The 25,681-nt window shown below is 42.8% G+C and overlaps 1 protein-coding gene and 1 pseudogene across 1 annotated transcript; both read left to right on the top strand.

The window, feature by feature from the left end:
* The first annotated feature begins 1,350 nt into the window (after positions 1-1,350).
* On the top strand, positions 1,351-5,417 carry LOC127301115 (endo-1,3;1,4-beta-D-glucanase). The gene is made up of 7 exons (XM_051331331.2): positions 1,351-1,651; positions 1,775-1,796; positions 3,181-3,304; positions 4,045-4,135; positions 4,250-4,339; positions 4,420-4,523; positions 5,078-5,417. Exons 1-7 carry the CDS (start codon positions 1,429-1,431, stop codon positions 5,216-5,218), a joined length of 795 nt encoding a protein of 264 aa, XP_051187291.1. The 5' UTR covers positions 1,351-1,428; the 3' UTR covers positions 5,219-5,417.
* A 5,236-nt stretch (positions 5,418-10,653) lies between these two features.
* LOC127301114 (endo-1,3;1,4-beta-D-glucanase-like) lies at positions 10,654-25,285 on the top strand (annotated as a pseudogene).
* The last annotated feature ends 396 nt before the right edge of the window (positions 25,286-25,681 follow it).

The raw sequence follows: 25,681 nt of genomic DNA, 5'->3' as shown, positions 1-25,681 counted from the left end.
CGCGCACACGCGGATGTCGCGCGGACGCGCACAGACGTCCGTCCCTATTTTCATTTCCCAACCCCACGCACGACCCAAACCGGACAAGCAAGCTGCACCTACGCAACTATGTGGCGCGGCGCGGCGCGCGAGCCTCTGCTCCGGCGATGGGGCGGCGGCGAGGCGCGGCCAACGGGAGCCGGAGGCGCGGCCATGGAGAGGCGGCACGGGCGGCGTCGAGGCGCGGCACGGCGCGGGGCGGCCGTGGCTCGGCTTGCGCGGCGCGGGGTGGGTGAGGGCGGCTGTGGGCTCGGCCGGCACGGCGCGGGGCGGCCATGGCGCGGCGCGGGGGTGGGTGAGGGCGGCGCGGAGCTCGGCTCCGCGCGGCACGGCGCGGCGCAGGGCGGCCATGGCGCGGCGCGGGGCGGGTGAGGGCGGCGCGGGCTCGGCCTCGCGCGGCGCGGGGCTCGGCTCGCGCGGGGCGGCCATGGCGCGGCGCGGAGCTCGGCCATGGCGGGTCGGCCTGCGCGGCGCGGGGCTCGGCCTGTGCGGCGAGGCGCCCGCTCGCGTCGTGGCGAGGCGCGGCCAGCGGCGGCCCCGAGGAGCTGCAGCTAGCCACGGCGAGCTCCACCCCGTCGCGCCCCTGCGAAGCACGCATGGCGAGCTCCGTCCCCGGCCCAGCGAGCTCCGCCCCAACTTCGTCTTGCTCGGCGGCGTCGAGGCCGACGGCACCCTTTTTTGCTCCGGCGACTTCCAGCAGGGCTGGAAAAAAAGGAGGAGGGGGCGGCGGCGGCCTACAGGCGAGGGTGGCGGCGGAGCTTGGCTAGTCGACATCGATTCCGGCGTGGAGCGATGGTCTTTTCCATGGAAAAAAGCAACCAGAGGAGAGAGAAGGGTGGGGGCGCATGTGGTTGTATTTTGTGTCACTGTCAGATGGGCCAGGACGCGGACATAGGCGGATACAGTGGACATCCGCGTGCGTCCGGCTCGCCCCAAAAGTCTCTCAAATTTGCGCCAGTTTTGGGTCAGACCGGACGCTGCACCTGTCCGTTTTTAAGTTGGGTCGCCCCGTTGGGAGCAGGTTTTGTCCGGAAAGACCCAAACGGACGAGTTTTTGCATTTGGATCTGCCCCATTGGAGATGCCCTTAGCACCCCAGGGTCAGGTCACGCTCGGGGAGTCAGAGGTAAGAACAATTATTACAAAAAAAGAAGAACAATAGCAGCCTTCCTTATCTTTGTTTTGTTTAGCAGCCCTGAGTTAGCTATGAAGCAAGAATAAGATGACCCAAACAGAGAACGACAGAGCGGGGCGCGGGGGAATAAAGCAGAATTGCAACCTGGGGAGTGCCTACTTGCCATTGCCACCTACCGCAGCAAAGCAGCAAAATCCAGTAGCCTATATAAACGCACGGTGGAACACACAAAGCCCGTACGAGAACGAGGCTGCCATGGCTCTAAAATTTCTGTATGCCTTCTTCCTCTTCATCACCCTGCTCGCCGGCAGCGCCGCCTCCGCTCCTCCTCATTCGCAGTGCCTAGACAACCCCCCGGACCTGACTTCCCGCCACAACGAGGCCGGCAAAGTCGTCGACGACCTAGCCGGCTTCAAAGCGTACATCACCGGCGCCGTCCACTCCGATCGGGCCATCCTCCTCGCCTCCGACATTTTCGGTTAGTTCATTGAATAAAAGTATATAATAACGTGTGCGTGAGTATATGTAGATAAAATATTGCACATCATGTACCTTTACACGATTTGAGGAATAATTGGCTGTTACATTTCGATTTCTCCAGGATTCGAAGCGCCATTGCTGAGGTTCGACCTTCTGCTCCACATTGCTTTCTTTCCCTTTCGTCACATATAATTTTAGAAGAATCTTTATCACTTTCGGTCTAATAAAACACGAGACAATAAATTACAACGAAAGTTGTCAAAGACGCTAAAAGGCTCAAAAGAAGAAGAAAAAATGTTGAGATGGCAACTTTGCTATTTTAATTCCCTTGTGCTTTCGCCTTCTCTCCATCCATTGAAGTGAAGTTCACCCACGAACAACTCTACTCCTATGCTCACAAACAGGACCGGGCTGGCAAAATGCGGGTCACTGTGCGAAATTTTAAAATGGACCCGGTTTCACTACATAAATATAAAATAATAAACAATTCTATCATATATATGTCGTCGATGTACATTCAAACCCAAGAACTACCCTCAACACCCCTATATTCTGAAGATCGAACCAACGGTCTAACCAAAAAGATATATGTCTAATGTTTTTGATGCATTTAAGTTATTTGACTTTTAAAAAATAAGAAAATACTTTAGTAATCTCAATAGCTTATACAACACGTAAAGCTATCCCAACAAGTACATGCATATGGTAACATGGATAAGCTTATTATTAGAAATACCCCATGAGAGAAATGCAATATCACAATATCAAATTACGAACTTTCTAATATGTTTAAGACTTGAATTAGAAATTTGTACCCAAAGTAGATATTGTGTGATTTATAGAAATTTGTCGCAAAAGTGGATATAGTGTGATTTATGCATCCACCGGGTAAGTTTTATTCAATACTAATAAAATGGATAATTAAGTATTTGTATCATAGGCATAGGCATCAATCAGAATAGGAAAAGGTTGGATTAAAGGGGAAAAGGCAATCAACGAAATAATGTGTTGTGCAACAGGATTTGAACTCGCTTGGATTAAAGGGGAAAAAGCAATCAACGAAATAATGTGCAACAGGATTTGAACTCGCAACCTCCTATCCTAATCAGGAATCTTCCGGGTCAGACCACAGAAGCAATTGAGCTAGGTTGGTTCCATGATTACTATCTGACGTACATAAATATTATCTATACATGAAAGGCCAACTTAGAAATTATGGGCCCTCGAAAATTTGGGGCCCTCCGCACTCCCGTGGGCCCAGGCCTGCTCACAAACAATGACATGATAAGTAATATTTATTTGTGCGGGGGTGATATTGTAATTGAATTAATTTATGTATCCTTTTGAGGTGGTAGAAAAACGTGCCTCTGCTTACAACATTCAGCTAGTATTTGACCAATTGCTAAAATACTCTTATTTTATTATAAAAACATCAGGTCCCATATATATTAACTTAACTTGAATGATTTTTGGCACTCGAGCTATAATTATTAATGGTTAGTAATAATGGTTGTACAACATAAGAAGGCAGGTAGCCGACAAAGTTGGTGAAGCTGGATACTACGTCGTGGTGCCTGATTTCTTCAGTGGGCAACCTTACACGGGAGATCCAAGTGTAAACATCACTCAGTGGATCGAGGATCACTCTCCGGTAATACATTTCCATAATTAGCTCGTTCTGAATTTTGTGTTATTTTTTTCATTAGCTTTCTCCAGTTTTTATCTAACCGGATTGCTAACTCCTGGTTAGCCGAGAACTAAGTTGAAGCCCGATTAACTCGACAACCATTAGATTTGCATCGTGATTGGTGCATACGAATTACACATGGATGTGTAATTGCACATGCATGTGAAACCAGGTTAACCGGGAATTAAGCTAATTCCCGATCGACTGGGAATTAGCCGCGTCCTTTCTCTAATATACCTTGAGTGAGTATCGCACGCCTACATAAAATTTTCATTTTTTTTGTAATGTGACCGTGGTTCATTCATATTCCTACAATCCCAACTATGATATATATAAGAATGGGCAGGCTCAGCCGCTCTTTCTTATCCACTCATCTTTTATCTGTCATTCTCTCTTTCTTTTCTTTGTTACCACCTTTACTCATGGAACAACACACCAAATATACACCAATCTAGCTCTGGTATTGCTATCTATAGTGAGACATTGCTACTGTATCACATTTTCCGCCAAATTTTAGAGTCTATTGTGTACTGGTACGGAAAATTTTCATACGTAACATGCAATCATCAGTTTTGTACGGTAAATTTTTTTTTCTCGTATATCTATATCAAAGTTCCCTGGACTATATAATAAAATGGTCTCATCCTAGTATGTTCTTCATAAACCTTGTAAGATGTATCTTATGTACTTAGTTCATCTTTCAGGTAAAAGCTGCTCAAGATGCTAAACCTATCTTTGCGACCTTGAAAAAGGAAAGAAAACATATTCTTGGAGTTGGGGGATATTGCTGGGGCGGTCAGTGAACTCAATACACAATATTAACATACTGGAAATATGATCAATATAAACTCGTTTATTATACAATTTTAGATTTGACTCAATTATCTTCTTGTCGTGGTGAACTGACAGGAAAGTTTGCAGTAGAGATAGCGAAAACAAACGAAGTGAAGGCGATTGTCATATCGCATCCTTCGTCACTCAATGTTGATGACATGAGAGGTGAACTTTTGTTTCTACTGGTACAGTTATATATTTCATTAATCCATTGTGTTCTTATCTTAAGTGTCTCTGGCACACAGAGGTTCAGTGTCCCATTGAGATTCTTGGAGCTCAGAATGACACAACTACGCCACAAAAGTTCATATATCAGTATGTGCGTGCCCTTAGTAAAAGAAGTGATAAGGTGAGATACTGTTGATTTCAACGGTACTTGATTCCAAGTGCATTACCATAATTCTACTTGCATTGTTGCTCTAAGCTCCGTTCTTAGAACACCATAGTGTGTCTGGGTACAATTAGTAGACATTTCACATGCTAACATAGTTGAAATGAAGAAATACAACTGTCTTTTAACTGAATAATTAAGGCTCAGATATACTTCATTACCTGGTTGGAGGTGTACTGGTGAAGTGTGGAATAAATAACTCAGTTTCCTCTAATTTGACATTCTTGGCATCTCAAAGTATAAACTTGTGATCGTACTTTCAGTATCAACTTTAATTTACATTGTGCTAATAGGATTATAACATTCTACATACATAAGGTTTGTATCGTACAAAATTTTCTGGTCTGAATTCTTGGACAAAACGAGAATCGAGGTAGACTATACAAAAATGGCGTTCCGTTGAGATCCAGCTACAATACTGCAGTAGACAATTGCCTACGTGCATTCACACAAGGCGCCTTTCTTAAGTCAAGAGGTTGCTAGCCTCACATATCCGCTTTTGCTTGTTGCAGATTCCGTACTTCGGCAAGATTTTTCCAGGAGTTGCTCATGGCTTTGCTTGTCGATACAATACCACTGACCCGTTCGCAGTCAAAACCGCTGAACAAGCTCTTGCATTAATGCTCGACTGGTTCGAGAAATACCTGAAATGAGAGAGGCTATTACAAAGACCTGGTACAGTTAGTTGTCTCATCCAAGTTATATTTCGGAACGCCATTTTTATGTAGATGCAGAAGCATCCTTGCATGTAAGTACTGCATGTATTGACCTTGATTTGTGAGTCCTTTGCAACGTCCATGGTCTGTATATTGCTTTGTTTACACTACTACATAATCGGGTCCTTTCTAGTCCCCTAATGGCGTCCAGTTTCAGTGAACAGGCCTGCTATATATGTTAGAACAATCCCAGCAGGTTAATTAGAAGTATCTCACCCGGCTCAAAAAACAAACAAGAATTAACAAAGGTTTTGCTGCTCGGTTGAAAAACCCCCGCCTAGAAAAGTATCACGGTTGGGTAGAATCAGAAAAACTCCTTAGGCCAATATATATATATATATTGGACTTACTGGACATTTTTTGCCATCAAAGTCCAAAGCAATTTGCCTACACAATTCTGATCCTAAGTCGTTTTCCCTTTCCTCATGTCAAACCAATCAGCGGCCTTATCTTGTCGCAAAAGGTGCTGTGATCCCACTCTCTCAGACCCACGTCATTGAGTACTCTTTGCACCCCCGCCGCCGCTATAAACGATACTAGACCATGAAAGCACGCCTTGTCGCACCCATCCATTTTATAGAATGACTGGAATTTTGTGAAATAACCGAGACTTAATTCATGGGAGGAAAAACTTGCATAAAAACATAATCAAGCGCTATGAGCTATGTCATGATGGAAAAAAAGAAAAACTTAAATATGTATTGATAGTCATAAAAATGTAGGAATTAATTAAGTACATGTCCAGGGCTTTATTTAACATGCATGGAAGATTTCGAATACAAAAATTGATATGGAATAAGCATCTTCCTCATCTTAACAAATCACCCAATGCTTAGTGCACAGTATCTTTCTTCAGGCCATCAAGCAGCTGAAACAATAATGTGGAAAAGTTGTGTTAGCATAAGGAAAATATATACATCAAGTCTTACATAGTATCTCACAAGAGCTTGGATTCTCTATATCTACGGAAGCGATGTGCTGGAAGTAAATCAGCTTATTGGGAACTTTATGTACAAAATCTATTTCGAAGTGTTGCTTAAATGATTCTGCAGAAACTTCTAGTATATTATAACAGGGATTACCTGCGTGAAAAGCATGGAATGCTTCAAGCATGTCTTCAGATGTGCTTCTACCTTAATCGTTATATCATAGTGCCTCGACACTAGCGACACATATTTACTTGGGAAATGGCCCATTATCAACAAATGTACCATACCGAGCAAAAATGGTCCCAAGCATGTTCAGAGACACTCGAGTTATTAGGACATGTAAATAAGGATTATTATGTTTATAAATTTCTAAGAATCAGCACACAGAGCACTAAATGGTAGTTGATTAAATGGAAAAATATCTATTGACGTCAAGAATTATAATTACGACAGAGTTGCTTTACTGCTCCATGTGAGAATTAGTTTGGTATCTCAGAAGTGAAGTGCAGAAATTGCATACATGGAATTTCAAGTGTAAATTCAACTGGCCCAACAAATATTTTCTGAAGTTTTGTTTTTCCCTCTATGCAAAGTTCCATGCATGTTTAGAGTTCCCAAGGGTTCCCCTGAACTTCTATGAAACAGTTAGGCAGATGGTAAATCAGAGCAGGAAATGTCGCTAGCTTTGCAGAGCAATAGGTAACAGTTAGTGACTAAACTATCTTGAGTTGAATACAAAAGGACCTATCCATGTATCTAAAGATGGACATATGTACATTCATATTCAAAGAGATATGTGCGGTGATCTGGTGATATAATAGTTCAAATAAGCGAAGGTGATATATGCACTTTATATTGGAAGAGATATGAACCCCAAAAAAAACAGGATTCTGCATTTGACTGTAATGTAGGGATATTCATGTTGGCTAAAATAATCAAGATGGATGCAGTACAAACATGCAAAAATATTACTCCCTCCGCTGAGGGAGTATATAATTAACACCTCAGCCAATAACATAGACAAGGAATAATATCCTAGCCTCTAGCTAACTACCAATTGAAAAATATTTGACCAGAAAGAAGCAATTATGTGCAACCATGTAAGGCTGTAACGTTGAGTAATTTGACACTTAAACAGTTTAAAACATTTCTTACTTGTCAGTTATCAAATAGATCATTAGCTTTAAAACTTCAAGGACAAGTGGCCAAGGTATTTCGCTTGTTAAGGATGGATGACAACGTCCGGTACTCCCCCAAGTTCGGCAAGAGCAAAGTGACCATCAATCTGAACGCTCCATTCTCGCTGGTGACTGCGCCCAGGACGTCGCGGCTACGGGTTGGAGCTCAACAGCGACTACACCGACTCGGCGGGCATGCGTTGCTGGTCCAGTAGCGGCGGTGGGCACCTGACCGACGGCACCGAGCTGCATCCCTCCTCTTTAGCCGCGACGGCATGAATATCCGCCATGTGTTTGGCAATTTGTCTGCAGCACGCATGGGCGAGGATGAGATAAATTTTGCACTTTTCTTGCTTGTGTGCTTGCTTGTGCGCGAAGGTGATCCACGCTGAGATCCACGCGGCCGCAACATCGAGTCTGTCATCGGTGACCATGTCGGCATCACCAACACCACCGATTGTTGAGCAGCCACACGTGATCGACGCCCAGCCGTATGTCATGGAGGTGGCCCCGCCTCTCACGTCATTCCTTTGATCCATTTGGCCATGAAGCCCAACACTAGTAGAAAACAGGTCTTTTGTTCGAAGCTGTCCGTAGCATTAGTCTCGGCTGTGTTTGAAACCCGGACTAATGTGCCATTAGTTCCGGTTCAAACGGGTAGGACTAAAGGGGTTGCGGCAAGCCCCACCGCAATAATATTTAGTAAAATTCTACCATTTAGTCCCGGTTAAAGACACCAACTCAAACTAAAGGTTTTGGGGTTTTTTAGCTTTATAAAATACAAAAATAATGATAGTAAATTCAAAATTTACAATTATTTTAGATGTAGGTAGGTTAGGTGATCTAGTTATTACTTAATACATGGATTTTGACTTTTTTGCAAAAACATTGTATTTTTTGGTAAAATGAGAATATCTTTTGCATACGAAGTCGAAAAAATGTTTAATACATGGAAATGTATCTACGCGAAAAATTACATCCAAAAGGAAATGTGAAAATTTTCAGGTTTTAGGTTTTGCAAAAAAACAATTTATTTTTATTTGTTTATTCAATAATTATTATTACATCATTACTTTTGTTTATTAAAAAATTATTTGAAATTCAAACAATAAAGAAGTGTGATATCATGACAAACAGGTTAATAGGATTGATATGATAGTAGTATCAATAACATACGCGCAAAGCACTTGGAAGCGGGACGGAAGGAACTCGCAAGTTAAGCGTGGTAGTTGTTGGAGTAGTTTGAGGATGGGTGATCGAGCGGAAAGTTTGATCACAAGTAAGTAATTTGACTATAGATTAAGTGTAGTTAGAGTAACTTGTCAGATAACTCAAATACTAGAAATTCTAAAAACAAATGAAAAAAAAAAGAGGAAGTGGAAAAAAATTAGATAAAAAGTTGGAAAAAAATACACGTAAAGTCCTTTAGTCTCGTTTGGTATTACAACCGGGACCAAAGATTCTCCGCTCCGGCGCGTGCCCGCAACCCATGTAGAGGGCCTTTAGTCCCGGTCCGTAAAAACCATGACTAAAGGTGGGGTTTTAATCCCGATTTGGCAGTCTTGATTGGCCCTCTAGAAAAAATAACTTGTAAGATAACTCAAATACTATAAATTCTAAACAAAAAGAGGGAGTGGAAAAAATTAGGAAAAAAATTGGAGAAAAAATAGACGTAAAGGCCTTTAGTCCGTTTGGTGTTACAAACCGGGACCAAAGGTCCCTCCGCCCCGGTGTGTGCCCGCAGCCCACGTGAAGAACTTTTAGTCCTAGTTTGTAACACAAACAAGACTAAAGGTGGGGCTTTAATCCCGATTTGGCAGTCTCGATTGGACAACCGTAAAGACCCTTCAGAACCGGGACAATAGGCTCTTTTTCTACTAGTGCAAGTTGTTATTTTGGTAGCCAGACTATGAGATGGCGGCGAGTTGGTGGCTGGATGTTGACCAACATTTGAATTGCTAGTTGCAAAACTTCATTCCAATTTCTATCTCTATTTGAGAGATTTAATTTTACTTTTTTTTTGGTCAGCAGATCCTATTGAGGCCGCCGGTTTGGGTTCGCTAGCTAGTGTGGGGCGGCTCTCCCCAAGTGGAGGGAGCAACCTTGATTATTATCAATAGATTGGTTAACGCGCACTTTTGGCTCTCAGGTGCGCGTGCACCCTATATTGAAAACATATCAGAAATTTACTAAAAAAATGTGTCATAAATTAAATAGGTAGGAAATGTATGCAGACATGCGTACGTTAAATCGGGAACTAAAATATTAAGTTATGTAGCCTACACAAAAATAACAAGATGTACTGTTCACAATATAGTAGTAGATACGTACTATTCACAAATATAGCGAAAATCCATCTTCTCTTTTTTGTGTACGTCACATAAATTTGAATTTTTCCATGAAAATTGACACGAGCAAGTAGCATGGTGACATGTACGTGCGTGAATTATTTCAAATTTTTTAACATATTTAAAATAGGATTATTCAAATATTTTGAATATCAGGGTATGGTGCACCCGAGTGCACCACCCTATATTTCATAGATTGGTGGCTTTTAGTATTACCCTTGATTATTATCAATAGATTGGTGGCTTTTAGTATTACCCTTGATTATTATCAATAGATTGGTGGCTTGTTTTGCAAAAGGAAAAAGAATTCAATAATAGTATGTTTACTTGTTTAGCCATGCGGAGCATTTTGGGTACATCGATGTTAGTGTATTTTCTTACACAAAATAGTGTAAACCGCAGATGGAGAATGCGACTAGCTGGACGCTGTTGGATCTTCCTCTGCACGGCCAACCTCTTCCCGAGCCCGTACGTACGCTTAGCAGAGTACGAACGGGATTAATGGCACGGCAGACCTAATTCCGCCCGGACAAATCGGGATCGCATGGATGGAAAAAACGAGCACTTCTGGGCGGGATTAGCGGCACGCCCGTCCCACTCGCATCGTTAACAAGTGATTCTTGCAGTGACATCTCCAGAGCCTGGAGGCGGGTCACGCGGCGTCGCTGCTTTCATGAGCTGTAGCAGAACGATGGTGACCTTGACGGAGCGGCCGTATAGTATAGGGGATGATGAACAATTGGATATGGAACGGATCCACAATTAGTTATGATTATGCCTCGAACGAAGTTGCCAATTTGTCTATGGACTATGGGCCACATGCTCCGATTCTTTGGGATCGGGGATTCAGGGTCAACTAGGAAAGAAGACTTGTTCACAAAGAAAAAGAAATGGAAGCCCGATGGCGACATGGAAGCGACCCAACAATCCATGCCACCTACCGCTAGCTGCAAGACCTTTACAGATCAAACGCGCGGTACAACGCAGACAGCACGAAATGAAACATCAAGCCCTTGCAGGCAAGGCCATGGCTCCGGCATTGCTCTATCCACGCCTCGTCTTCCTCGCCCTGCTAGCCGGCAGCGCCACCACCGCTACCTCTCACTCTCAGTGCCTTGACAACCCGCCGGACCGGCGGTGCCGAGGCCGGTGTGGTCATCAGCGATCTGGCCGGCTTCAAGGCCTACGTCACCGGTGCTAGCCACTCCGACAGGGCCGTCGTCCTGGCATCCGACTTCTACGGTTAGCCCCTTTTGAGTACGTAAACCGCTTACTGAATGTCCAAGCGACTGTGAGTATAACTTAGTTTGCTGCATTTGTTTTTCAGGATTTGAAGCACCACTGCTGAGGTACGACCTTCTTGCCGCATTTCATTTCGCCAATTCTTATTACTGCTCCTTTCATCCCTCGTGAATTCGTGATGCCTAGAAAAGTTGTGACCTGAGATGGATCCATGAACAGCTCATACGTACATAGAAGTTCAATATAACGATGTGAATGATTGCTCTTCTGTACATCATTTTAAAATATTAGGGACTGTAGTATTTTGTCAGCCCCTGTATTTATCTACCAAGCGTTTCAGATTAGTCATAGAGACGCTCCACGCAATTGCATCGATACTAAAACATCACTTAATTAGAGTAAGTTTGCAGCACCATGTGGGTCGTCATCCACTCTCCTCGAAATAGGTTTTCGTCCCGTTACTAATATAGCAATCAACTGATACAAGATTGAGACCTCCACGGGAGTAAACGGATCACATCAGATTTTGCTCATACCATATCCTTCACCAAATATTTTTCTCGGATTCAGATCAGAGCGGATATTGAATGTTTTCGGATTCGAATGTGGATATACCGGAGTGCGGATTCAAATCGGAAATGGGAAGAACTCAGACCGGAAACAAAAATAATCGGATATATGCTCTCATCGGTAGATAGTTATAGTTCTTGCAAATCTTCAGAGGGATTTAAACTTTCAGCCTTGTACAATTACGCCTAAAACTCAAGCATTGATATAAATTTGAAGTTAAATATGTTAGCGAAATGAATTCGGTGAGTCAATAACTACTAATCTTGTGAGATTGGCCTTGGCTTTTGACTCAAAAATCAGATTATCCGGTTTAAAACTTTCGGATTATCTTAATTAAATTTCGGATAATCTATATCCACATGCTATTTTCTATACCATATCCTATACCGTATCCGGGGCACAACTTCGAAATCGAATATCCTTATACATCGGATTTCTTAAAATCGAATATACTTGCCTTAAAACAAATTTGAGGCTAGTTTCGGCGAGGAAATTATCCTATCCATTTACACCCCTAGCAAATCCCAGAAGAAAAAAAGAAAGCAATGTTGACATAGTCAGATCGACGAAAACGCACCGTTGCACCCTCCGAAGAATTCCCACCGCGATCTTAGCCCTCTGAAGCGTCGCATACCAAAGCAACACCGTCAAGAAGGAATGCGGCGCTGACGACGCTGCTACCCGGACAAATCCTAGGGTTTCCCTGATATGCGGGAGGGTTGCGGGTAGGAGGAACCCCGACGGCCCTCAAGAAGGAATGGCGGCGCCTGCGAGCGTCCTCCGACAAGGATTTCTCCCGTCCCCAAAGAACCACGACCCCGGACATTTCATCACGCTCCGCCAACCTCGCCACCCACCAACACGCGCCACCACGTTCTTGCGATCACGAACGCCGCGTCATTGTGGCCCGACAAAACGAGACCAGCGGGAAGGAAGAGAACCAGCCGAGAGCGAGACACAACGGAACAACAGCCCACGTAGGAGGGACCCACCTCCACCACCACCTGCGGTTACCGTCAGGACAAAGCAACAAGAACACAATAGGCCCATCTGGCCCAGCCGAGCCCAGGGCTCGTAAAGTTCATCGCCACGTTCATCGCCACGCTCCAGTACACGGGCTACCGCCACGCTCCAGTACACGGGCTACCGTCACCGCCATCCCCAGCTCAAACCGCTCCTTCCGTCCGCCTGAGATGGCTCAGGCCGGCTGAAAGATCGAGATGTCGCCTAGAGGGGGGGGGTGAATAGGCAATTACAAACTCTTGCGGATTTGTCTTGTATGAATGCGGAATTAAACTATCGTTTAGTTTACAAGCACAAACCCTAAATATGCTAAGCTCAACTAAGTGTAACAATAGCAACTAGAGCTAAGCAAGATAGGCACAAGATATATGTAGCACAAGTGATAGCAAGATATATGTACTTCAAGCACGATGGCTATCACAAGGAAAGAGAGCTCGGGTATAGAAATAACCGAGGCACGCGGAGACGAGGATGTATTCCCGTGTTCCCTTGCTTTGCAACAAGGTACGTCACGTTTGGAGGAGTGGAGGTCCCACGAAGGATTCCCCGCGCCACGAAGGCTCACCCTATTCTCCGAACCACACCCACGAAGGATAATGGCCCTTTCCTTATGGTTAGCTTTTCCTCCGCTCCGGAGATGGCAAGCTCCACAACCACTTCACAAGCTCCACGAAGGAGAAGCCCGGGCCTCTTCACAATCTTCTTGAAGAGATCACCGGAGCACCAATCACCAAGCCAACTAGGAGGTCACCCTCCAAGAGTAACAAGCTCACGGTCTCTCACTCGAACAAATCGTGGTGGAGAGCTCAACACTATGCAATGATGCAAAGCAAGAACACCGGAGGTGTTCAAGTCCTTCACACTCAAATCTCACCAAAGCAACGAATGCTAGGATGAGATTGGAGAGGAAGAACAAGGGGGAAAGTCAACCAAAGACTCCAAGATCTAGATCCCAAGAGATTCCCTCACTTAGAGGAGAAATGGTTTGGTGGAAGTGTAGATCTAGATCTCCTCTCTCAAATCCTCAAATATGAGCAAGAATGGTTGGAGGAATCAAGGGGGAGAGCAAGTTCTTCAAATAGCAACAATGGAGGTGAGAGAATAGGAAGAACTAGTTGCTCAAGGTGGAAGAATGGGCTATTTATAGTCTAGGGAGAAAAATAACCGTTGGGGAGAAAACCGGGTGAAAAACGGCTCAAAAACGAGTAAAAAAGACAGCCCGGCCACAGCCGGCCGACCGGAGCTGGGCCGGAGAGGCCGGTGGCCTGCCCGGCCGGACCGGCCCACCGACCGGGGCTGGGCAGAGGCGCGCGTGGGCGGCAAACCGCCACAGCCGCGCGGGGTGAGCAGGTGGGCCGCGTGGGCGGTGTGGCCTGGGCCCGGCCAGGAGCCCGGTCCGGCCGGTGGCAGCCGGCGGGCGGGCCGGTTGATAACCGGGTGCTGGGCCGGATGGGGCGGCCAGGCCCACGGGACTCCGCCCGGATGGCACCGGTTCCAGTGCCGGTTTTCGACCGGGTGGGCCGGCGCCTGGCCCGGTCCGGCCGGCTGGCTCCTTCCCCTTTTTTTCTTTCTTTTTCTTCTTTTCTCCTTTTTCCTTTTCTTTAATAACTAATGCTCCCGAACTCCGAATCGCATGAAACCAATTTTGTTTGGAAGATAACAACAAATGCTATCTTATGGAAAGTGAAAACTCAAGAATCTGTAGGAGGGGATTTTATCATGAATATAAAAGGTAGAACCTTATATTATGAATAACCTAGAAATCGCCCAACCTTGAAAACGCAATAGAAGATGCATGCGAACTCCGTTTTCGATGAACTTGGGCTTGTTGTAAAGCTAGCAACAAGCTCAAGAACCTCACACCGAGAAATACCAAGAAGCAATAAGAATATGCAAAGTATGCAAAGGATTGAGCTCCCTAAGACGATGTGGTCAAGTTACCCAACCGAAATCCCCTCTTAATAGTGCGGCTATCTATCCTATAATCCGGTCTCCCATCAACCACCTCGAGACCGGTAAAAGGAAAACCTATCAAGGTCATACCTTTGCCTTGCGCATCCCATCACTTGATCATTTGTCGCTTCGTGTATACTCACAAATGCTCCCCCATACACTATGATGGGAAAGCTTCATTGAAGCACATCTTCATATGTCCACTATCACCAAATGGACGGCAAGCTTCAAGCATGTGATCCACTCAAGATGCTCATCTTGAACTTGCCCAACTCAACCTTGTATCTTCTCATACTCACTTAAGATAGAGCATGGATAATATTGAGTTCCACATAAGAACTCCATCTTCATTTCTTCTTCTTGATCATATCACATATATATCTTCATACCGATGATCTTGATGCCAATACACAAGGTATATCTTTATCTTTATGGCATCCATACTTGAATCCAACACATGGAGAGCAAGTAGTACCTATGGAATATTCCTTCATATAAACTCAATGAAAACATTAGTCCATAGGGGTTGTCATTAATTACCAAAACCACACATAGGGGCAATGTACCCTTACAATCTCCCCCATTTTGGTAATTGATGACAACCACAATAAGAGGGTTTATATAATGAATATTAGTGACAAGTACGCAACTTATCCGAGAATAAGTTGTATACAAGAGGTTGTATTTGATATGGTCAAGTAACACAAAGCAGCTAGTCCATATCAAAACCGGCTCTACTCACACAACTACAACAAATGCAATGGATGTGAGTAGAACCAATATATATAGAGAAAACTCCCCCACAATGTATGCACGTGTGATGAACATAAATTCATTGCATACATTGTCAAGATTAACCTTTCGGATAGTTTCCACTATATATATATACAACCATGCAAGACATATAAATATGGAATGCATGAGAGGCAAAACACTTAAGCACAAACCAAGCTTAAGTATAAAACCATTCCCTTAAACCCTCTAAACTTCTCCCCCATTGGCATCGATTGTCAAAATGGGTGAAAAATTTAGAAGGCCAATATAATTTAGAAGGGTGCACTTCTCATAATTTGAGTGGAATCAAGTGCACATATCCAATGATGAATACTTGAAGGAAGTCAAACTATATTGAAGATCAAGGATTGCATAAAGATAACATGGTGAAGTGAGCTTCAACAAATAAACCAAGCAAACAAAGATCCAATTGGACAAACAAAGATATCATGATAAGAGAAATATAGTGCTCATAGAAATAAGAAAGCTCCCCAAGGTTCGTGCACAATTTATAGTGTTTGCATTTGAATACAATATGCACAAACATGGAATCCTCACTCCCTATATATCATTTAGAACACAACTAAGATAAAGAGAGTATGCTTATCAAGAACAACTTTAGTCCAACAATTACAAGATATGAGTGTATGAAGAAAATAAATAAACCAAGCACTCATAAATTTTCTTTACCAACCCACTAAAAACAAAAGGGGTAAAAGATGGTCGGCAAAGAACAAGGATATCAAGATGATGGATTAACGCTCTTATGTATATGAGTTTCTAAAGTGGACAAAGTGATCCATAAAGAAACATGCACACACAAGAGGTTAACAAAATAGATAAGACAAGATATCCAAGATGAAGTCATAAAATATACCAAATGATGTTTGCTTAAGAAGCATATATAGCCTATGGCTCCAATTTTCACTTATGGTATATGAATGAACTTGAACCACGTTAAATCTCAAAAACATCACAACTAACAATAAGGGAAATAGAGCTAGTTGGAGTGTTTTGAGAAAGGCAACAAGTATCATAAATATGGATTTATTTTGCAATTTCATCAATATTGCACATAAGAGCTCTTTGAGGAATTGATATGCAATAAATTGCTAGAGGGCATATTTGGGTAGGTGAATCATAAACATGATGTATATATATTCCCAACATATACATCTTCTCAAATTACTCAAATGTACAATAAAAAGTTTTACTTTAAAAATGAGTTTTCAAGAACCACAATATTTTCGAAATAAATAATTTCATGCCAAGATACAACCTACAAGAGGTTGGATGCTATATGAGAGTGCATGAATAAGATACTTGTTACCGAGATAGCAATGACTTGATGTAGTAGATAAGAGTTCATTGATCATCCTAGCTTGACTCCAATTCTCATATGGTGATAACACCTTCCTTATAGATGAGACAAGCCTCCATTGCATCTCCAATGTACCTAAAACATTATTCAAGTACATCTTGGTCCCCAAACTTATTGGGTCCAACATGGTTAGACTAACCACAATATATAGGACACACTCCATATAAACATGTGCATATTTAGATGAAGTTTGAATTTCATGCACATCTTAGCCATTAGGATTTGATGGAGTATATCCTACATAATGGATCGAAAGAAAGCAAGCATGCTACAAGTATAAACAAATTACATATAAGCATGCACCAAAACTTTTAAAGATCCAAGAAAGATATACTTTGGACAAAACACCAAAGAAATTAAATAAGGCATAGAGGTGTCACAAAACAAATTTGTTGTCCAAATTATATCTAAGAAGCAAATCACAAAAGATTTGTTCAACAAAGTTCAACAAATGAACTAAGAAGAGACCATTGAGCATAAATGATGAAATAAAGCAAACACGCTCAAAGATCTTATCTCATTCAACATATAAAGCATAGAAGAAGGAATGAGATAGCAAAACTCCCCAAAAGAGCAAGGTTCAAACAAAATAAACCAAACCCTATACACTTTTCACAATGGCACAATGTACCGTAAGGAAAAGGTTTGCCTTCCAAAACAAACACTTGATGTGAATCAAGAGAATTTATCAAAAGATTTTTCAAAGGGACAAGGAAGACACATGGGAGCAACAAAGATTTGTTGGAAGTAAAATAAGGCAATAAGAAACAATCCAAGGTGAAGATGATCCAAAAATTCAACCACATACAAGGTTATCAATTGTCAAAGACAATGAGTATATTGGAAATAATTTCCGGTGGAGTATTGAAAATGTTAGAAAGGATCAACTTCACAATAAAAGGCATAGGATAAGTATATAGAATTGAGCACTATGCACGGATGAAGATTCTTGATAGCTTCAACTAGTCACACAATCACGCACGGCAATGATTAGAATAACTTGAAGCAAACGGTGTCCCAAATAAGATATAGAGATATGTATTTGAGGAAAACCCGCACCAAGAATTTCATATTCAAACAAAAGCCCACAAGGTGAGTAATAAAATATTTTTATTAGGAATGGAGCTTGTTTGAGCAAACATGCCACCTAGGAACAAGATAATTAAGAGCATCAACTCTAAGTGGCATAACCTCATATGTTCACATTTTCTAGGCTTGTGATATGTACAAAACATATTACTCCCCCATAATGTGATAAAACATTTCTTCTAAATAAGAGGCAACTAAAATGCAACTAGAGATGATTAATGGATATTTAGAATTTGAATTTCTCATGAGTATGGAACACCACATAGTGACTAGATAATCTTGCAATATCAATACTAAGTGGTGATACCCATGTACACACATTTTAAAGAAAGAGAGATGCACAAAGCATATCACTCCCCCAAAATGGGATGTTCCATTAATCACTTCAAGAGAGCCAAATAAGATATCATCAAGATGCATTAGGCTCAAAACAATACACAAGTATATGGTGAGTCAAACAAACATACTTGAACACACAAGATAAGCAAGTAAGACACAACACATACATACACACATTTGGTACAAAACCAAACATGCAAAAAGGGGGCAAGTAACTTACAATACACATGAAGAGTTGAAGTATAAGTTACCGCAAGGAGGAACATTGGATATAAGATATAGATGATGATCCATATGACTTGGCTTGGTCAAAGTTTAATATATGAAGATCCCTTAATTCTTCATGAAGTAGCCAAATCTCCAATGACCTCCATATGCACCTATTGATCAAGTTTGAGATTGTTGGTCCCCAACCAAGTTGGGTCCTAAGAGATTAGTCACAATAGGCTTGGCAACCCAAATGGTTCTTTTCTTGAAACCACTTTGAGTTCCAACAAACTTGGCAAACACATTGCCATCCTTATCCTTCCCTAGAGAATAATCATTATCAACAACTATAGGGTTAGATAAGGTACCACCTAAGCAAGAAGAAGCAAAGTGCCCCTTCTCACGGCATAAGTAGCAAGTGTTCCCCTTTCTCTTCTTTATTGATTTCTTCTCTTGGGGAACAATATCTTGATTCTTCTTGGGAAGTGGCCTATCTTCAACTTGAGGTCGAGCATGAGCTTGACCTTTACCTTGTGGCCGTTTCCCTTGTTGTTTCTCACTCAAGTGCTTCTTCTTCTTCAATGGGCATGATCTAACATGATGCCCTTCAACCTTGCACTTGAAACAAACCAACTTGGCCGGATCCTTGACTTTGTCTTGGCCCTTCTTCTTGTTGCTCTTGCTCTTGGACTTGTTCTTGTTATTGGAGTTGAATCCAAGTCCACTCTTGTCATTGGGGGATTGTTGCACACTTAGCATCTTGTCAAGTGCGGATTTCCCTTCATGACGCTTTTCCAAGTCTTTCTTTAAAGAAAGGACTTGGGCCTCGAGCTCTTTGATTTCCTCTACATGGTTAGTAGAAATGCAAGTACTAGAGGAAGTAGAAGCTTCATTGTTAGAGCAACAAGGCAAAGTGAGTAATCCAACACAAGGTGTATCACTAGTTTGACTAGATGGATTACAAGGACTAGCACATGGCAATATAACATTTGTAGTAGAGATTGTGCTAACATCCATATGAGGCTCACAAGATGTTACCTTAGTGATACTTGCCTCATGAGCTAACTTTAGCCCATCATAGGAAATTAGAAGATCATCATGAGAGCTTGAGAGCTTTTTATGACTTTCTTCCAATTCCCTATAATTGCTAGTTAGCAACTCAAGTTGAGCCCTTAGCTCAACATTCTCCTCTAGGGTAGATGCTTCACAAGAATTAGAGTTAGTAGCACAAGCATCAACAATAGTTTTCTCATTTTCATGCATATAGGATTCAATTTTTTGTGTAAGCATAAAATTAGTATGCTTCTCATCTTTTAGCTCATGCTTGAGGAGAGTGAATCTCATTTCCTCATTTTCAACATGGGACTCCAACTTCACTATGGTTTCCTTATATTTATTCAAGATATCCATAGAGTGTTCGAGATTAGCACGAGCTTCTTTATTACCATGAAGAGAAGCATATATCGTTGCCATATTATGCACCAAGGTATTATATTCTTCATCATTATCATCATCATCACTCTCATCATTAGAGAAAGTGTTAGGAGTCAAAGTAGGAGATACATTTGATCCATTTGCCATAAGGCACATGTGCATACCGGAGGATGAAGATGAAGATATTCTTGAATCCTCATTTGAAAACATGTCTTGATCCATAGAGTGTTCGGTTTCCTCTACAATGTTAGTCAACAAGCAACTAGAGGAAATAGAAACATTTTGATTATGGGAGCAAGACAAGGCAAGCATATCCTCATGAGATCTATGTAAGCAATTTACACATGATATGCAAGGACTATCAACACAAGCATGTAGATTATTTTCAATGCAAGATGTGTTTAAGTCCAAAGAGGAAACATTGCAATGAGATAGAGATGAAGAGTCATCACTATTGAGCACAATATCAACATTGCAATTTCCCTCACCACTCACCATATCATTACCTTGTGTCTTGCAACACGTTGGTGAAGTGGAAGAAGATGATGACTCATCACGGCCGGAGGTGGAAGCAACTTGGAGCTCTTCATGATGTGAAGAAGAAGAGAGCTCCTCGGAGTCACCACCGACCAAATGAGAAGTGGATCCACCAAACATTTCCTTAAGCTTGATCCACATCTCATGAGACGACTTTCGCTTTATATATATCAAGAACCTACGAAAATCGGGTCTCAAGGAGAATAAAAGCTCATTAGATACTTGAGCTTCAAGATGTAAGTTTTTCTCATCCTCTAAAGATAGATTTTGAGGATCCATCGGAGGAGAAAAACCTACATCTAGAAATTGCTCAATGTTTGGACACAAGGTCCGAAGTTTACAAAGCAAGCAATTTCGCCACAAATGATAATTTGTGCCAACAAAGATAATTGTGTCATTGTGCACTAAATTACTAGCCGACATCTTTACTCTCAAGGCGGTGAAGCCTAAAACAAGGAGAGACCTTGCTCTGATACCAATTGAAAGATCGAGATGTCGCCTAGAGGGGGGGGTGAATAGGCAATTACAAACTCTTGCGGATTTGTCTTGTATGAATGTGGAATTAAACTATCGTTTAGTTTACAAGCACAAACCCTAAATATGCTAAGCTCAACTAAGTGTAACAATAGCAACTAGAGCTAAGCAAGATAGGCACAAGATATATGTAGCACAAGTGATAGCAAGATATATGTACTTCAAGCACGATGGCTATCACAAGGAAAGAGAGCTCGGGTATAGAAATAACCGAGGCACGCGGAGACGAGGATGTATTCCCGTGTTCCCTTGCTTTGCAACAAGGTACGTCACGTTTGGAGGAGTGGAGGTCCCACGAAGGATTCCCCGCGCCACGAAGGCTCACCCTATTCTCCGAACCACACCCACGAAGGATAATGGCCCTTTCCTTATGGTTAGCTTTTCCTCCGCTCCGGAGATGGCAAGCTCCACAACCACTTCACAAGCTCCACGAAGGAGAAGCCCGGGCCTCTTCACAATCTTCTTGAAGAGATCACCGGAGCACCAATCACCAAGCCAACTAGGAGGTCACCCTCCAAGAGTAACAAGCTCACGGTCTCTCACTCGAACAAATCGTGGTGGAGAGCTCAACACTATGCAATGATGCAAAGCAAGAACACCGGAGGTGTTCAAGTCCTTCACACTCAAATCTCACCAAAGCAACGAATGCTAGGATGAGATTGGAGAGGAAGAACAAGGGGGAAAGTCAACCAAAGACTCCAAGATCTAGATCCCAAGAGATTCCCTCACTTAGAGGAGAAATGGTTTGGTGGAAGTGTAGATCTAGATCTCCTCTCTCAAATCCTCAAATATGAGCAAGAATGGTTGGAGGAATCAAGGGGGAGAGCAAGTTATTCAAATAGCAACAATGGAGGTGAGAGAATAGGAAGAACTAGTTGCTCAAGGTGGAAGAATGGGCTATTTATAGTCTAGGGAGAAAAATAACCGTTGGGGAGAAAACCGGGTGAAAAACGGCTCAAAAACGAGTAAAAAAGACAGCCCAGCCGGCCAGCAGGCCGGCCGACCGGAGCCTGGGCCGGAGAGGCCGGTGGCCTGCCCGGTCGGACCGGCCCACCGACCGGGGCTGGGCAGAGGCGCGCGTGGGCGGCAAACTGCCACAGGCCGCGCGGGTGAGCAGTGGGCCGCGTGGGCGGTGTGGCCCCGGGCCCGGCCAGAGCCCGGTCCGGCCGGGGTGGCAGCCGGGCGGGCCGGTTGATAACCGGGTGCTGGGCCGGATGGGGCGGCCAGGCCCACGGGACTCCGCCCGGATGGCACCGGTTCCCAGGCCGGTTTTCGACCGGGTGGGCCGGCGCCTGGCCCGGTCCGGCCGGCTGGCTCCTTCCCCTTTTTTTCTTTCTTTTTCTTCTTTTCTCTTTTTTCCTTTTCTTTAATAACTAATGCTCCCGAACTCCGAATCGCATGAAACCAATTTTGTTTGGAAGATAACAACAAATGCTATCTTATGGAAAGTGAAAACTCAAGAATCTGTAGGAGGGGATTTTATCATGAATATAAAAGGTAGAACCTTATATTATGAATAACCGGTAAAATCGCCCAACCTTGAAAACGCAATAGAAGATGCATGCGAACTCCGTTTTCGATGAACTTGGGCTTGTTGTAAAGCTAGCAACAAGCTCAAGAACCTCACACCGAGAAATACCAAGAAGCAATAAGAATATGCAAAGTATGCAAAGGATTGAGCTCCCTAAGACGATGTGGTCAAGTTACCCAACCGAAAGCCCCTCTTAATAGTGCGGCTATCTATCCTATAATCCGGTCTCCCATCAACCACCTCGAGACCGGTAAAAGGAAAACCTATCAAGGTCATACCTTTGCCTTGCGCATCCCATCACTTGATCATTTGTCGCTTCGTGTATACTCACAAATGCTCCCCCATACACTATGATGGGAAAGCTTCATTGAAGCACATCTTCATATGTCCACTATCACCAAATGGACGGCAAGCTTCAAGCATGTGATCCACTCAAGATGCTCATCTTGAACTTGCCCAACTCAACCTTGTATCTTCTCATACTCACTTAAGATAGAGCATGGATAATATTGAGTTCCACATAAGAACTCCATCTTCATTTCTTCTTCTTGATCATATCACATATATATCTTCATACCGATGATCTTGATGCCAATACACAAGGTATATCTTTATCTTTATGGCATCCATACTTGAATCCAACACATGGAGAGCAAGTAGTACCTATGGAATATTCCTTCATATAAACTCAATGAAAACATTAGTCCATAGGGGTTGTCATTAATTACCAAAACCACACATAGGGGCAATGTACCCTTACACCGGCACGGGTCTGGCCCGCCCGGCCCAGATCTGAGCCGGGAGGGCACCGCCACCAGCCGCCGCACCACCCCACAGCCAAGCGGTCGTGTCATCGTCGCCAAACCACCGGAACCGTCATCTACCGAGGAGCACCACCGCCAGCATGGGATGCCTCGCACCTCCCCTCCATGCGCGTGGGTAGAAGCAGGACCGCCGGCACCAAGCGGGCTTTGCCCGGCAGCGCTCGCCGGCAGCGGCGACGGGGAAGGAGGAGGGAGGGCCTGGGCGGAGACGATCTAGGGTTCGCCCCATAGCTTGCGGGGAGCGACATGAGCGAACCGTTTTTTCTACTTTTCCTATTCATCCACCCGACAAGACAAGAACTTTAATTTCCATCATTCCTGTGTACCAACAATGAGTTTCTATATGTCTTCCTTTCTTTTTGCAAAGCGATGAAACAGCTATATGGGCTGCAGATGATTTTTTTGTAAAGAAAGGAAATGAAGCAACTCGCCGATAAAAACTTATTCCGATATGATTGTCCTTTAAATTAAATTAAATTAAAAGGCTTATGCTTTGACGCGTGTTCGTGGAAATAAAGGAAAATTGCCGACAAAGTTGGTGAAGCTGGATACTACGCTGTGGTGCCCGATTTCTTCAATGGACAACCTTACACTGAAGGCGCGAACAGAACAGAGTGGATCCAGGCTCACTCTCCGGTAAATCAATTTATTGATCATGGTTCTCAAAAGATTTCTTTCACCTTGTTTTTCTACCCATATAAATCAATCCTTACACTCTTACAGGTAAAGGCAGCTCAAGATGCAAAACCAATCTTCGAGGCTTTGAGAAAGAACAGGAAATCTGTTGTCGGAGTTGGAGGCTATTGTTGGGGTGGTTAGTGAAACCAACACAAGAGAATGTCATATTCATATTGATATTGTTTTGACATGCTAGGAATACAAAATACTGCAGAGGAAAATAAGAATTCCTTGAATAGGATTAGTTCGTACTCAATATTTTTCAGGTCAAAATTTAGGTTCATACACTCTTCCTGAACTCTGCTGAATAACTAACAGGGAAGTTCGCGGTGGAGGTAGCGAAAACGAGCGAGGTAGAAGCAATTGTCATCTCCCATCCTTCAGCAGTCACTACTGACGATATGACAGGTGAGCCTTGTATCTTTTCGTACTCTTGATGGTGAAGTAGGCATGAGTTCTGATTAAGTTCATTGTCGCTCAGAGATCCAGCAACCCATTGAGATTCTTGGAGCTCAGAATGACACTATTACACCGCCAAAATTGGTGTATCAGCTAGTGCAGACCCTGCGTCAAAGAAGTGGGGTGAGTTCCTGGCAATTCCAGTCCAGACATTTGAATGGAATAACTAACAGGGAATGCTTGTGAAAAAAAAAAAAAAAAAAAAAAAAAGGAATGCAGGATGTTTGTACTACTGCTTGTTACCCTATAGTACGCATGAAAGCCTGTAACTCAGTTTGAAAAGATGAAACAGAAGATTCAATTAGAATAACTAAAACGTAAGCAATAAACACAGAAGATAAATCATCCTGTTATAGTTTGCTAGCTTTAATTAACTGGTATAAAACATTTTTCTTGTTAACACTTGTACTGCCAAGTTGTAGACATGTAGTTGTAGATCAACTGGAAAAGTGAGGTTCTAGTTTCTTGCTGTTTAGCATGAACTATTTGTAATGTTCTTTAGCGCAAAAAAAAAAAAATAGTAAGAGCCTCATATGACTTCTCTTGTTTCAGATTCCATACTATGCGAAGATTTTTCCAGGAGTGGCGCATGGCTTTGCTTGCAGATACAATACCACCAACCCGTTCGCAGTCAAGACAGCTGAGCAAGCGCTTGCCTTGATGCTCGATTGGTTCCACAAGCACTTAAAATGAAAATACCTCATCATGCAAGTCACGTACTGTTTCTTACATTCAAATAAAATTTACTTGCTTCCATATACAAAGTTACACAACCAGCCTTGAAAATAATGTGTCTACGGTCTATATGCTTTAAAATAAAGATTGTATGTATCTTTTCGATGCAGAGGCCAGGTTCTCAATCTTATTTCCGAAGAAAAAGTGTTTTGTGTGCTTACGTTTATAATATTTACATTGATATTGTATGTGTACACTGTTATTGTCTATGAAGCTTTACCAAGCGTAACTTTGATCAATCCACACTGTGTTTATCCATACCAATGCATGGATATTTCGCTAGTACGAAATACGGAGACGGTGCATACGCTAAATATTCTTCTGAAGATCCATCTCAGGCAAAATAAAGGTTTATTCAGCAAATGGTTGTTCAAACTACTCCCTCCGTCCATAAATAGATGCCAAAGATTTATTTAAATTTGGATGTATCTATACACTAAATCGTGTCTAGATACATTCAAATTTAGACAAACTTTTGACACCTATTTATGGACAGAGGTAGTATTAAACGAGGATGGGGTATGACAAGAGCTACTCGGGGATAAATATCTCCTTGCAAAAACACTATAGTATGTGTATATCAAACCCATGGATATTCCTCTTTCTGAAAAATTCTAATGAGGTGAAGGAAGACT

Source organism: Lolium perenne, chromosome 7 (assembly GCF_019359855.2).
Source record: "Lolium perenne isolate Kyuss_39 chromosome 7, Kyuss_2.0, whole genome shotgun sequence".
NCBI classification, from domain to species: domain Eukaryota; kingdom Viridiplantae; phylum Streptophyta; class Magnoliopsida; order Poales; family Poaceae; genus Lolium; species Lolium perenne.
This window is presented reverse-complemented; position numbering and strand designations above follow the sequence as displayed.